Genomic DNA, 13,107 nt, shown 5'->3' with positions numbered 1-13,107 from the left:
GAGCTAACTAATTATTTGATTATACATAAATGAATACATGAATATCTAAGTAGGTAAGCTTGTTGGTTATTAATTGCTTCATAGCTATTTGTATGGACAATAGTCCTTTGTAACTCACAGGCAGCCATTATGTTATAACAGTATCAATTTTACTTCAACCCCTTTCCTCCCTCTGTGTAATGTAACCCCCCTTTAGCTTTCTCTTCACCGGGCAATTAAAACATGAATGGGGATTTATACAAGTATGAAAATATTGATAGGGGAGCCATTAGCTATGCATATACAAAATGTATTCCATCACTTGAGCAATCAGAACCACCAATTGATTCAGGATGGAATACATTTTGTATATTCATAGCTCATGGCTCCCCTATCAATATTTTCATACTTTTGTTTGTGTACCTCTTCTGCAAATGGGGATTTATGTTGCTGTGTGGGCGGAGAGGGGAGGACTCTGGCATTGCAGTCGGGTCAAGCTCAGGGTAACTGCTGTGATAATGTGATTTGGTTGTAGCTTGACCAGTGGCGTAGCAATAGGGGTTGCAGAGGTTGCGACTGCATCGGGCCCTTGGGCCAGAGGGGCCCCATAGGGCCCTCCCTTAAAGGCAATATTAGCTCTTTATTGGTCCTGAGCTTGTAATGATCACTTCTATAAATGCTTTGAATGATAATAATCATTAGCAAGCTGTTCCCCATCCTCTTCTTGCACCTCTGACACTGTGGCTATCCTTGGCAAGTTTTGGTGCACCGTATAAATTATGTATAGAGTGCTTGGGGGGCCCCCAATGTAAAACTTGAATGGAGGCCCATTGCTCCTTAGCTACGACACTGAGCTTGACAGAACGATCACTCCATTAATCTAACAAGGAGGTGGAGAAGGAATACTGATAACTAAGTACAGTCAGTTGTCTAAATGGGGCCACCTTTACTTTATTAAAGAGGCACTCTAGTGACAAAGTAAGATGCAGTAACTTCCGGATACCCACTTTTGCAGTCTTTGCATCAGAAACACTTCCTGTCATAATGTAAATCAGGGGGAGGAAAGATTTTAAAAAGGGCTAACAATGACTAATTAATAAAATTGCATATTTTTAAGTATTGTTTTATAAATGAGGTTATTTTCACTACAGTTCCCTTTTTATCATCATTGTAGGTACACTTTCGAAAACAGTCTGAGTTTGCTGACTTGTTTATGATCTCCATTATAAGGGCTTGTTCACACTAAGGGCTCTTTTGGGGTTTTTTTAAGCGCCGGCGATTTTGAAAACCGCCCTAAAAGCGCTTGTGCAATGATTTCCTATGAGAGTGTTCACATCTGAGCGGTTTGATTCCAATCCGCTCACCGAAGTGCTGCCTGTAGGTATAGGGGAATTACAAAACGCTTGAAAAATCACTTTGTATAGCAATTTCCCCAGAGCTTTTAAGAATAAATACATTGTATTTATTCTTTTCCAGGTTGAAGAGTTCACTTCCTGACTTGCGTCAGGAAGTAAAAAAAAACAAATTGCTAAAAAAAGATGCCGAGAGGTGCAAAAAATAATTGCGCACAAAATCACAAAACGCCGGTGTCAGCAATTTTAGGTGTGAACGAGGCCTAAGTTCTAAGTGCATTAAGATGAAAGCCTACGTGCTGACATCAAACTGTGTGGAATGTGTTTCACCACAATATCAGCCATACAGTCCCCCCCCCCCCTCCCCCGATGATCTATTCAAGAAATGGTAAAGATTACTCATGAGAAAGGTGGCATTGGTTACTGATTGGCAAAAAGGGGGATCAGCTGCTGATTGAGATGAAGTTCAATCCTTGGTCACAGTTCCTCTTTAATGTGTTTTCGTCTAATTACCGCTGCCTCTTTGATCAGTGTGTGACATCCCTCTCCATTGCAGGTATCGTAGGATTGTGTCCAACAACTGCACAAATGGATTGAGGGAGCAGTACAGAGCCAAACCCCAGCAGTGCTCAGGAAAAGCACCCCAGGGTCTTCAGCTCAGCACCAGCGATGGGAAACTCAGGGTTCAGCAAGGCCAGAATGTGACGTTCCTGGTCCATTTAGAAGAGGTAAGCTCCAAAAATGTTTCTTTTTGTTGATGTGGGTGTGCATTGCTGTGCTACAAAGAAGATATGGTAGCAGTTCATCAGATCATGTACATCTCACCATTGATGACCTCATACATGCCCATGCTGCGTTTGATAGAATTTTCTCAGCATTTCAGAATTCATATTCTATTCTTCCTGGAAGAAAATGGTACAGTCTCAACTGGGACTGTAGTGGAGTGAACATGAAGACATTTTGGGATGGAGCTTGATATGTTAGGAAAACACTTTGGGGCTTCCCACTCTGGGAGGGTGGTCTCCATGGCGGCTCTTCAGATGATTACAGGTTCCAACAGCTTCTGATATGCCCAATGTTTAGTTCTTCTTGTGGTATATACTGTGGTCTTTTACTGAGTTGTAGTATATACTGGTGTCTTCTGCTGAGCTGTGATATATACTGGTGTCTTCTGCTGAGTTGTGGTATATACTGGTGTCTTCTGCTGAGCTGTGATATATACTGGTGTCTTCTGCTGAGTTGTGGTATATACTGGTGTCTTCTGCTGAGTTGTAGTATATACTGGTGTATTCTGCTGAGTTGTAGTATATACTGGTGTATTCTGCTGAGTTGTAGTATATACTGGGGCAGTCTGCTGAGTTGTAGTATATACTGGGGCAGTCTGCTGAGTTGTGGTATATACTGGTGTCTTCTGCTGAGCTGTGATATATACTGGAGTCTTCTGCTGAGTTGTGATATATACTGGTGTCTTCTGCTGAGCTGTGATATATACTGGTGTCTTCTGCTGAGTTGTAGTATATACTGCTGTCTTCTGCTGAGTTGTAGTATATACTGGTGTCTTCTGCTGAGTTGTGGTATATACTGGTGTCTTTTGCTGAGTTGTGGTATATACTGGTGTCTTCTGCTGAGCTGTGATATATACTGGAGTCTTCTGCTGAGTTGTGATATATACTGGTGTCTTCTGCTGAGCTGTGATATATACTGGTGTCTTCTGCTGAGTTGTAGTATATACTGCTGTCTTCTGCTGAGTTGTAGTATATACTGGTGTCTTCTGCTGAGTTGTGGTATATACTGGTGTCTTCTGCTGAGTTGTAGTATATACTGGTGTCTTCTGCTGAGTTGTGGTATATACTGGTGTCTTCTGCTGAGTTGTGGTATATACTGGTGTCTTCTGCTGAGTTGTGGTATATACTGGTGTCTTCTGCTGAGTTGTGGTATATACTGGTGTCTTCTGCTGAGTTGTGGTATATACTGGTGTCTTCTGCTGAGTTGTAGTATATACTGGTGTCTTCTGCTGAGTTGTGGTATATACTGGTGTCTTCTGCTGAGTTGTGGTATATACTGGTGTCTTCTGCTGAGTTGTGGTATATACTGGTGTCTTCTGCTGAGTTGTGGTATATACTGGTGTCTTCTGCTGAGTTGTAGTATATACTGGTGTCTTCTGCTGAGTTGTGGTATATACTGGTGTCTTTTGCTGAGTTGTGGTATATACTGGTGTCTTTTGCTGAGTTGTGGTATATACTGCTGTCTTTTGCTGAGTTGTGGCATTTATTGGTGTCTTCTGCTGAGCTGTGATATATACTGGTGTCTTCTGCTGAGTTGTGGTATATACTGGGGCAGTCTGCTGAGTTGTGGTATATACTGATGTCTTTTGCGGAGTTATTAGTTGGTAGTAGAACTGCACTCAAGTGGCCAAAACCCACATATAAGGGGTCAGATCTGCAGGACCTTCCACCTGGGTACTGCCAGGATCCTTACAGTATAGAAAATTGATTGAAGTTCACACAATCTTCAAATGTCATGAAAGCTTTATTATTACAAAGTTAAAACATGGCACTGTGTGGCATTATATTCCCAAAACAAAAATTTCAGTTAGTAATTTTAGTGACCTAAAAGAACATTTGAAAGCATTCCCTAGTATTCCCTGTGTGTAAAAATGGAAAACAAATGAGAAAACAATTGAGAGCCACTGATAGTGTAGTATATTAGTACTATTAGGTATCTCATTTAATAAGTGATATATTGGTACTCACAAAATCAACCACTGTAACAGCAGGTGAGGAGATGAGACCCGACTTCACTCAGGTTAAAATGTTGCCCTCTGTAGAGGTTAAACAAATAGGGGTAACACCCCTTCACCAAGGATGGACTAAGAATATTCAATTGTGGATGAACAGAGTTGCCAAAATCAGAGTAAAATGAGTTAAAAGAAAACTGTCAGTATCCAGTAGAAAAACTCTTTATTCGAACAATCCAAAAATGCAATGCATTTCACGGGCATTTAGCCACTTCATCAGGCAATAAAATAGAAGTAACTGGTTTGTAATTCTCACCCAGCAAAAGCACCTCCGTCTTCTTGGCAAGCAAAAGCACCTCAGTGTGTAAAATCATTTATTTTCACTGCAATGAGCGATAGAAGCTTCCTTATGCAAAGGCAAGAATCTCCCTCTGCCCCTGCCCGTGTCTTCACTCTGCCCCCTCCTTTTCTGCTGAAGTGACTCTGCCTTCCTCCCTCAGCTGTTGACAAGGTGATGTGTTTGTACAGCAAAGCGAAGACACAGGCAGAGAGCTTCAGCCAGCAATGATTACATTTGCCGATGACCAGAGATAAGCAAGCTTCTACTGCTCTCTGGGGTGTGTAAAAACATATCTTTAAACTCAATTTAGCCTCATTTCCTATTTCTAGTAGCAGAAATGCTGTATTCAGCTAACTTCCAAAGCGTAATACAATTCCGGGGACAACAGTATTGAAAGATTTATTGCAATAACTGGTATAACTGGGGGACTATTATGTGTAACACATCCTGCAGCCCTCCTATAAATTACAAAGGTTGCCCAGTCCAGTGAGACTCCTCTATACATCCCATTTAATAAAACACAGTCTAAAATTTCTGTAACCTGCATGATATAAAAAAAAATGCAATTCTCATTACACGCGGTACGTTTCTGATAAGCAATGAAATATGTATTCGGGGAGAATGCTCACTATTGCTTATACAATAACAGCTTTAAATAGATCTTGTATAACAAGCAATCTATTGAAGAACCCCAGAGGTGGCAGGCGAGGTGACATAGCTGCACTTCATTACGGGAATATTGTGTGCGCCGGCACTAATCGCAATCTGCACGCCATTCCTTTATTGTTGTTGTTAGCCAAGATTGCTTTGGTTTCTGGGAAAAAAAATATGAGAGCAGCAGATAAAGGATTAGCTGAATGTAGCATATACAAACACCATAGTGAAATGTGTCAAATGTACACTACAGAAGAGTGCTTAGGAAAAAAATGCCGTAAAGCCAGGTCACTTAACCACTTGGGTACCGCACGTAGTTGTAGCTGCGCCATGCTTTTGGCTGTTAAACGTGGTATAATATTTATTTTTCTCTTTTTTCTAAAAAATTATTTACAGCGTAAAATCTACTACCGCTAAAAAAAATTGTAGCAGAACAGCATTCAAACAGTTAAACTCACAGCACTTTATTCTTTGGTGGAAAGCTCCTTGCTTCAGTGGGCAGCTTCTGGCCGCATCCTAAGAGATAACATCTTTTGTTTACATTCCTTTGTCAGATACAATTAAGTAAACATTAGCAAGCCGCCCAAACTGAGCTGAAAAGTCGGAAGAGCTGAAAAGCGATCACTAGCTAGATTATAATATATAAATACAGCAGCTATGCAATAAAATAAACTGTACTTTGGGAATTTGTAATTTGTAAACATACAATATTACTTGTGCACAAAAGAAAACATGGTAACTGTATGGGCAATAAAATGTAGGAAAACACATTTTTATTGAATGTTATGCAAGAGTTTTAATCCACTTTAATACTGAAACAGCAAAGAGTTAAAGTGCACCTCTGGTGAGCTATAAAAAAAAACCAAATACATACCTTAGAGGCATAACATCGCCCTGGGTCCCCAGCAAAAGTATCATGGGGCATCTTGCAGATAAACTTTCCTTTTAACCCCCCCCCCCACACACACACACACACACACACACCAAAAGTGGCTAGTTATCTTCCCCCATGTTTTGGCCAGTCATGCTGACACCGCCATCCGCCATGCAGATTAGAGCATGGAGTGCTGAGATATTTTTCACAACTGGCAGTTGAGTATATACGGTATATATTTTGAATCATGCATAAGCCCCCCCCCCCCCACACACACACACATTTATCTCTGAAACCAGAAAAAAATGATTGACCCGTGTATAAGCCTAGGGTATGATAAAGCTGTGACTAGGGTGATAGCTGTGGGTACATGCATACAGGTCGGTAGACCATTTGGAGAATGGCATTTCTAAATCTTCTATACACATACTCATACACAAAAAGCAAATGGAATGTGTCCCAAAATTGTAATTATATATATATATATATATATATATATATATAATCCCCTCCTGTATGGGAGATATATTCTTTAAGGCCTAGTGCACACCGGAGCGTTTCCGCTGCGGTTTGCGATCTGCTTGCGGGTGCGGATCCGCTAGGGTAATGTATTTCAATGGGCTGGTGCACACCAGAGCGGGAGGCGTTTTGCAGAAACGCATACTCCCGGGCTGCTGCAGATTTTGGATTGCGGATGCGTTTCTGCCTCAATGTTAAGTATAGGAAAACCGCAAACCGCTCTGAAAAACGGCACTTCAGAGCGGTTTGCCAGGCGTTTTTTGTTACAGTAGCTGTTCAGTAACAGCTTTACTGTAACAATACATGAAATCTACTACACCAAAACCGCTACACAAAACCGCAAAACGCTAGCTGTAACGCTACAGAAAAATAAGAAAAAGCGTTTCAAAATCTGCTAGCATTTTGCGGATCTGCTTGCGGTTTTTGGTGTGCACCAGGCCTTATAGGGGAATGGGTCTTTGACAACAATCGACACAAAAACAGCAACAATTCCCCGGATCCACCCAAGCCTTTGCCTGGATGGCCTATGCCCAGAAACAGACCTGACAGAGTATGTAGACACAAGAAGAGCAAGAATTCCCCTGAGCACTATCCAATAATTTAATATTGATAGAACCACATATTGGACAAAAATACTTTATTAAACCAACTGCAACTTCTTAAAAAACAAAAACAAAACTAAAATTAAGGCATGGATACATGGCATAAAAAATAACTTCTTAATAGATATAAGTACCAAATGGTAACAAAGATGGATTCCGTAGCGTTCAGGGCTCTTTCACATTAGACAACGCGTACAGGAGCCGTTTTCATGCACGCGTTGAATGGCCTGCGGCATATTGTTGGGATGCTGCAGTGTGACGCAATCAGCGGCGGTAGCTATTAATTGAACCCGGCGGGAAAACACCGGCTCCCAGCGGTTCATTGCTCTGGGGTGCGTTGAACCGCAACGCACCGAAACGCAGCATTGGGTGTAAAAGGTAAAATTAAACTCTATGGACTTTCATTTTTACCTTGGTTAATGCAAAGTTTGGACTTTGCATTAAAACGCAGGAAAAGGGCTTTAGTGTGAAAGAGCCCTCAGAAATACACATATCAGTCACAGCGAAATGTGCTCACAGCATCAGCAAGTGTTTACTGTGATTGGTCATAAACAATGCACCTATGATCGTACATCAGTATTCAGTACATGTCAATGTCAATGTTAAAGCAAAATCACTTCAGCTGCAAGTAAATACTTAATATAAAGTGCTTAGTGCAAAAATATATACGGTAATCCATCCCAAAGGATATCTATAATAGTCATCCCGAAAGATGGATATAAAAGTGCATAAATAGTTTGGTGCAATTAAAATTTCTACTGTGGATAAAAACCCCACACATTTTATTTGCCCATTTGTCCCAGTTATTACAATGTTTAAATATTTCCCTAGTACAATGTATGGCAACAATATTTCATTTGGAAATAAAGGTGTATTTTTTCTGTTTTGTGACCATAACTAATTACAAGCCCATCTTTGCAAAAATTAACAGTAATATACCCTCTTGACATACATATTAAAGTTCAGTCCTTAAAGCGGTTTAAAACTCTGACAAAATTTTCAACAAAAATGTGTTTTCCTACTTTTTATAACACAAACAATTATCATATTTGCTTTTGTGCACAAGTATTATTATTCATTTAGACATTATAACTTCCCAAAGTTCAGTTAATTTATTTTTAAAGCTGCTGGTGCATTTTATTCATAACTGTTGTAATTCTGTTGTGAATGTAGCCACCAGTGATTTCTGACCTGTGTTTCACCCCAGGACTCATCAGCTGAAGTCCTGCACAGCCAAAGAATGTTTACATAAATGTATCAAGTAAAGAATGTGTACACAAGATAAGATTATAAGCAGTTTGGATGCGGGTTCTCACCGCAGAACAAAAAGTCAGCCCTGTGATGTAACCCTTTCAAAGCTGTTTTACTAAAAAAAACATCGTGTTAGTATATTTTATGCTGTAAATAATCTTTTAGAGCAAAGAAGAAATTCTGGGTTATATTCCGCTTTAAGCTATTTATGTATTTTTTTATATATATGCAAATGTTTTATTTTGGTAAGTATGGGAGAGTGGGGGAGGTAAGGGGTTAATTGTAATGGTATATGTACAGTATTTATTTTTATTTAAAACGTGTATGTAAGTGTAATTTTACTATTTGGCCACAAGATGCCCTCCCACTTTATCTTCCTGTGCGTACTGTTATTACGCTTACAGGAAGTACAGTACAGACTAAAAGTTTGGACACATTCAAAGAGTTTTTGTTATCTTCATGACTATGGACATTGTAAATTCACACTGAAGGCTTCCAAACTATAAATTAACACATGTGGAAGTATAGTACATAACCAAAAAGTGTGAAACCATTGAAAATGTCATATTCTAGGTTCTTCAAAGTAGCCACCTTTTGCTTTGATTACTGCTTTGCACACTTTTGGCATTCTCTTGATGAGCTTCAAGAGGTAGTCACCTGAAATGGTTTTCACTGCACAGGTGTGCCCTGTCAGGTTTAATAAGTGGGATTTCTTGCCTTATAAATGGGACCATCAGTTCCGTTGTGGAGAAGTCGGGTGGATACACAGCTGAAAGTCCTACTGAATAGACTGTTAGAATTTTTAATATGACAAGAAAAAAGCAGCTAAGTAAAGAAAAACGAGTGGCCATCATTACTTTAAGAAATGAAGGTCAGTCAGTCCGAAAAATTGGCAAAACTTTGAAAGTGTCCCCAAGTGCAGTCTCAAAAACCATCAAACTCTACAAAGAAACTGGCTCACATGCGGACCGTCCCAGGAAAGGAAGACAAAGAGTCACCTCTGCTGCGGAGGATAAGTTCATCCGAGTCACCAGCCTCAGAAATCGCAGGTTAACTGCAGCTCAGATTAGAGACCAGGTCAATGCCACACAGAGTTCTAGCAGCAGACACATCTCTAGAACAACTGTTAAGAGGAGACTGTGTGAATCAGGCCTTCACGGAAGAATATCTGCTAGGAAACCACTGCTAAGGATAGGCATCAAGCAGAAGAGACGTGTTTGGGCCAAAGAACACAATGAATGGACATTAGACCAGTGGAAATCTGTGCTTTGGTCTGATGAGTCCAAATTTGAAATTTTTGGTTCCAACCACCGTGTCTTTGTGAGACGCAGAAAAGGTAAACGGATGGTCTCTACATGCCTGGTTCCCACCGTGAAACATTGAGGAGGAGGTGTGATGGTGTGGGGGTGCTTTGCTGGTGACACACTTGGGGATTTATTCAAAACTGAATGCATACTGAACCAGCATGGCTACCACAGCATCTTGCAGCGGCATGCTATTCCATCCGGTTTGCGTTTAGTTGGACCATCATTTATTTTTCAACAGGACAATGACCCCAAACACACCTCCAGGCTGTGTAAGGGCTATTTGACCAGGAAGGAGAGTGATAGGGTGCTGCGCTAGATGACCTGGCCTCCACAGTTACCAGACCTGAACCCAATCGAGATGGTTTGGGGTGAGCTGGACCGCAGAGTGAAGGCAAAAGGGCCAACAAGTGCTAAGCATCTCTGGGAACTCCTTCAGGACTGTTGGAAGACCATTTCAGGTGACTATCTCTTGAAGCTCATCAAGAGAATGCCAAGAGTGTGCAAAGCAGTAATCAAAGCAAAAGGTGGCTACGTTGAAGAACCTAGAATATGGCATATTTTCAGTTGTTTCACACTTTTTGGTTATGTACTATACTTCCACATGTGTTAATTCATAGTTTAGATGTCTTCAGTGTGAATCTACAATGTTCATAGTCATGAAAGTAAAGGAAACTCTTTGAATGAAAAGGTGTGCCCAAACTTTTGGTGTGTACTGTATGTGTGCAATGTATTTTACTGTCATTTTATCAATGACCACGGTAGCTCATCGATACCGGTGGTCATTTATCACAGGCACTTAGTTTGGTGAATGGGAACAGTGTTCCCATTCACTGATTTGTGCACTAACGGGCGGCGATGAGAACGTGCGGGAGTGTGCAGCGTGGGTAGACGAATATCTTCGTCCCAGGAACTTCAGATGAAGTCCTGTGGGATGTAGATATACTGCACAGGATGGAGTAGCTAGCTAAATTGAAAAATGCATGTGCATGTTATTCATCCAATAACATAGAATATTCATCGAAACATAGTCGCAGTGGCAGGCCAAATTATGTATTAAGATTTAACATTTATTGATCCTCCAGAGGCTTCCCTCTTAATAGGTAATTAGCAATGTTTATTTTCATTCACTTCGGTTTCACTTTAATCAGGACCGTTAACTCCGTAAACAAATTATTTGTCCTTTTCCCCTTCACAAAAGGCTGAGAAGTGTTGAATAGACTTGGGGCAGGAGTTCCAGAGGAGGGGAGAGGCAAGTGAGAAATCCTGTATGCAGAGGAGGAAAGAGGTGGCTGCTGCTGGGGTTAAGAAGGTCATTAGCAGGAGTACAGTCAAAAATGGCACCTGTGAAAATAGCGCCGGGAGATGCCGATAATGGCATCTTGCTACTAAAGTTATTTAACATTTCAGAAATGTCCTGAAACGTTAAATAACTTTAGTAATAAAATGTCATTAGCAGCATCTCTCATACATTACCTGGTTCCAGCGATCCCGTCTTCTCTCCACTTCCTGTTTAGTTTGCAAGAGTCCAGGAGCCAGCCAATCACCATGTGGGGACTGAAGCCGGGCTCATTCAAACTCATTCAAAGTAGGAAGTGGAGAGAAGACTCAATCAGCAGGGACCAGGTAATGTATACAAATCCCTCCGCCTGTGTCTGCCTCTCTCACACTGCCTCAAAGCCCCCTGCCTCTCTCACACTAAACCCTCCCTCTACCTCTGCCTAAGCCCGGACTACCCCCCGCCTCCCCCCGGCTAATTAAATATCATTTTCATGCATATTAATTATGAAACGATATTTAAAGGACCTCTGTCGCGAAAATCTTACAATTTAAAATACATGTAAACATATACAAATAAGAAGTACATTTCTTCCAGAGTAAAATGAGGCATAAATTACTTTTCTTCTATGTTGCTGTCACTCACTTACAGTAAGTAGTAGAAATTTGATATTACCGACAGATTTTGGACTAGCCCATCTTCTCATGGGGGATTCTCAGGGTTTTCTTTACTTTTAAAAGCACTTAGTGAATGGCAGTTTCTCTGTCCAACTGCCAAAGTAGTGTTCAGGGAGCAGGGAGGCTGGCAGCATCTTTGTATAAATCTTTTTCAGGGAGTTTCTTAATAAAGAATAAAGGTCATGGACCCCCATGAAGAAATGGACTAACCTGAAACCTGTCAGTAATCTCAGATTTCTACTACTTAGGCCACGTTCACATCATGAGACGCAGATGGCCGTGCATTCGTAGGCGTTGCGTTCCGAACGCACAGCCGTCTGCGTTTCTATGCGTTGCATGGCTGAATGGGTCAGCCGCACGTTTTGGTAAAAATGATCCAACTGGTCCAGAACGCATGCAAGGTGAACATCAGACAATGCTTTCTAAGCATTGTCTGATGCCATGTATGTCAGCCTCCTGCACGCACTGCCGAAACCCAGACAGCAACGCGTGCAATGTGAACAGGGCCTTACTGTAAGTGACAGAGACATAGGAGAAAAGTAATTTTTGGCTCATTTTACTCTGGAAGAAATGTACTTCTTATTTGTATGGGTTTAAGATTTTCATGACAGTTCCTCTTTAACATTTTTTACGCGTACAGTTTTACAAGCTTTGCGCCATTTTTAAACACTAATGCCATTCAATACCGTTTTATAATGTAATTCAATGCGGCACCATTGTAATACCATCGACGCTGTGCGCCATTTTTATCTGACATTCATTAGCGGAGCACAAGTTTAGGATGGTGTCTGGAAATATGCATGAAGGATCCAGACTGGAGAAGGCTCTGTAGGTAAGCGTTAGCAGAGGGTGCCGCACAACATTTCCCAGGCTGTTACACACTTAGCCATATGCTATGTCTTGCAAGGAAATGAATCTGTGATACTAACTTCTCCAGTCTGTCTTCTTTAACTTTAATGTCAGTTTCTTCTTCCATTAGAGCTCAGTTTAATCACATTCTCAACATAGTAAATCCGGGATATGCATAATTTCCTGCATTTCCCAAGGCAGACTCTGCTCTATCTTTCATTGTATCTCATACCGTTAAGAAAGGTCTGAAAAGGCTGATTAAATAGTACCTAGAAACGTACATTATACGGAAAGGGTAGTCCTAGTTAAGCCATGCCGTTATTACATAACTTCTTCCTTTACTCCTCATCGGTAACTTCAGTTGTGTCTCGCACTGAACATATGTAATAAATGAATTTCCAGAGCTGTCACCTTATTCCACTCCAGAAATCTCATTTCTACTTTAATTTATATTCATAAACTTGCAGATAGGGACATTGTCTGAGCCAACTGAATCACTTTCAATATTTCATATCGGTAGCCGGCCCCAGAGAACGTCGGGCAGTGCAGGTGTTCTGCGTCTGATGTCTGGAAGGCGCCGACAGATTCGGGGGCCGCTCAACTTGACGGAGAAACTATATTTTCAGATCTGCAATTGTCTTGGAGCCTTTAGCGGTAGTAATACAATAACTTGAAGGTGAAGAAGGTTTT

The 13,107-nt window shown here is 41.0% G+C and overlaps 1 protein-coding gene across 1 annotated transcript in view; it reads left to right on the top strand.

Moving 5' to 3' along the window:
- Positions 1–13,107, top strand: part of LOC137534197 (VPS10 domain-containing receptor SorCS3-like) — an 872,207-nt gene that overhangs the window by 771,525 nt on the left and 87,575 nt on the right. The window contains exon 18 of the mRNA XM_068255595.1: positions 1,888–2,059. Within this exon, the coding sequence (XP_068111696.1) occupies positions 1,888–2,059 (172 nt within the window). The remainder of the gene's footprint in view (positions 1–1,887; positions 2,060–13,107) is intronic.

The sequence above is a fragment of the Hyperolius riggenbachi genome, chromosome 10 (genome assembly GCF_040937935.1).
Source record: "Hyperolius riggenbachi isolate aHypRig1 chromosome 10, aHypRig1.pri, whole genome shotgun sequence".
Taxonomy (NCBI): Eukaryota; Metazoa; Chordata; class Amphibia; order Anura; family Hyperoliidae; genus Hyperolius; species Hyperolius riggenbachi.
Note: the sequence above shows the minus strand (reverse complement) of the source record. Positions and strands in the feature narration are given on the sequence as shown.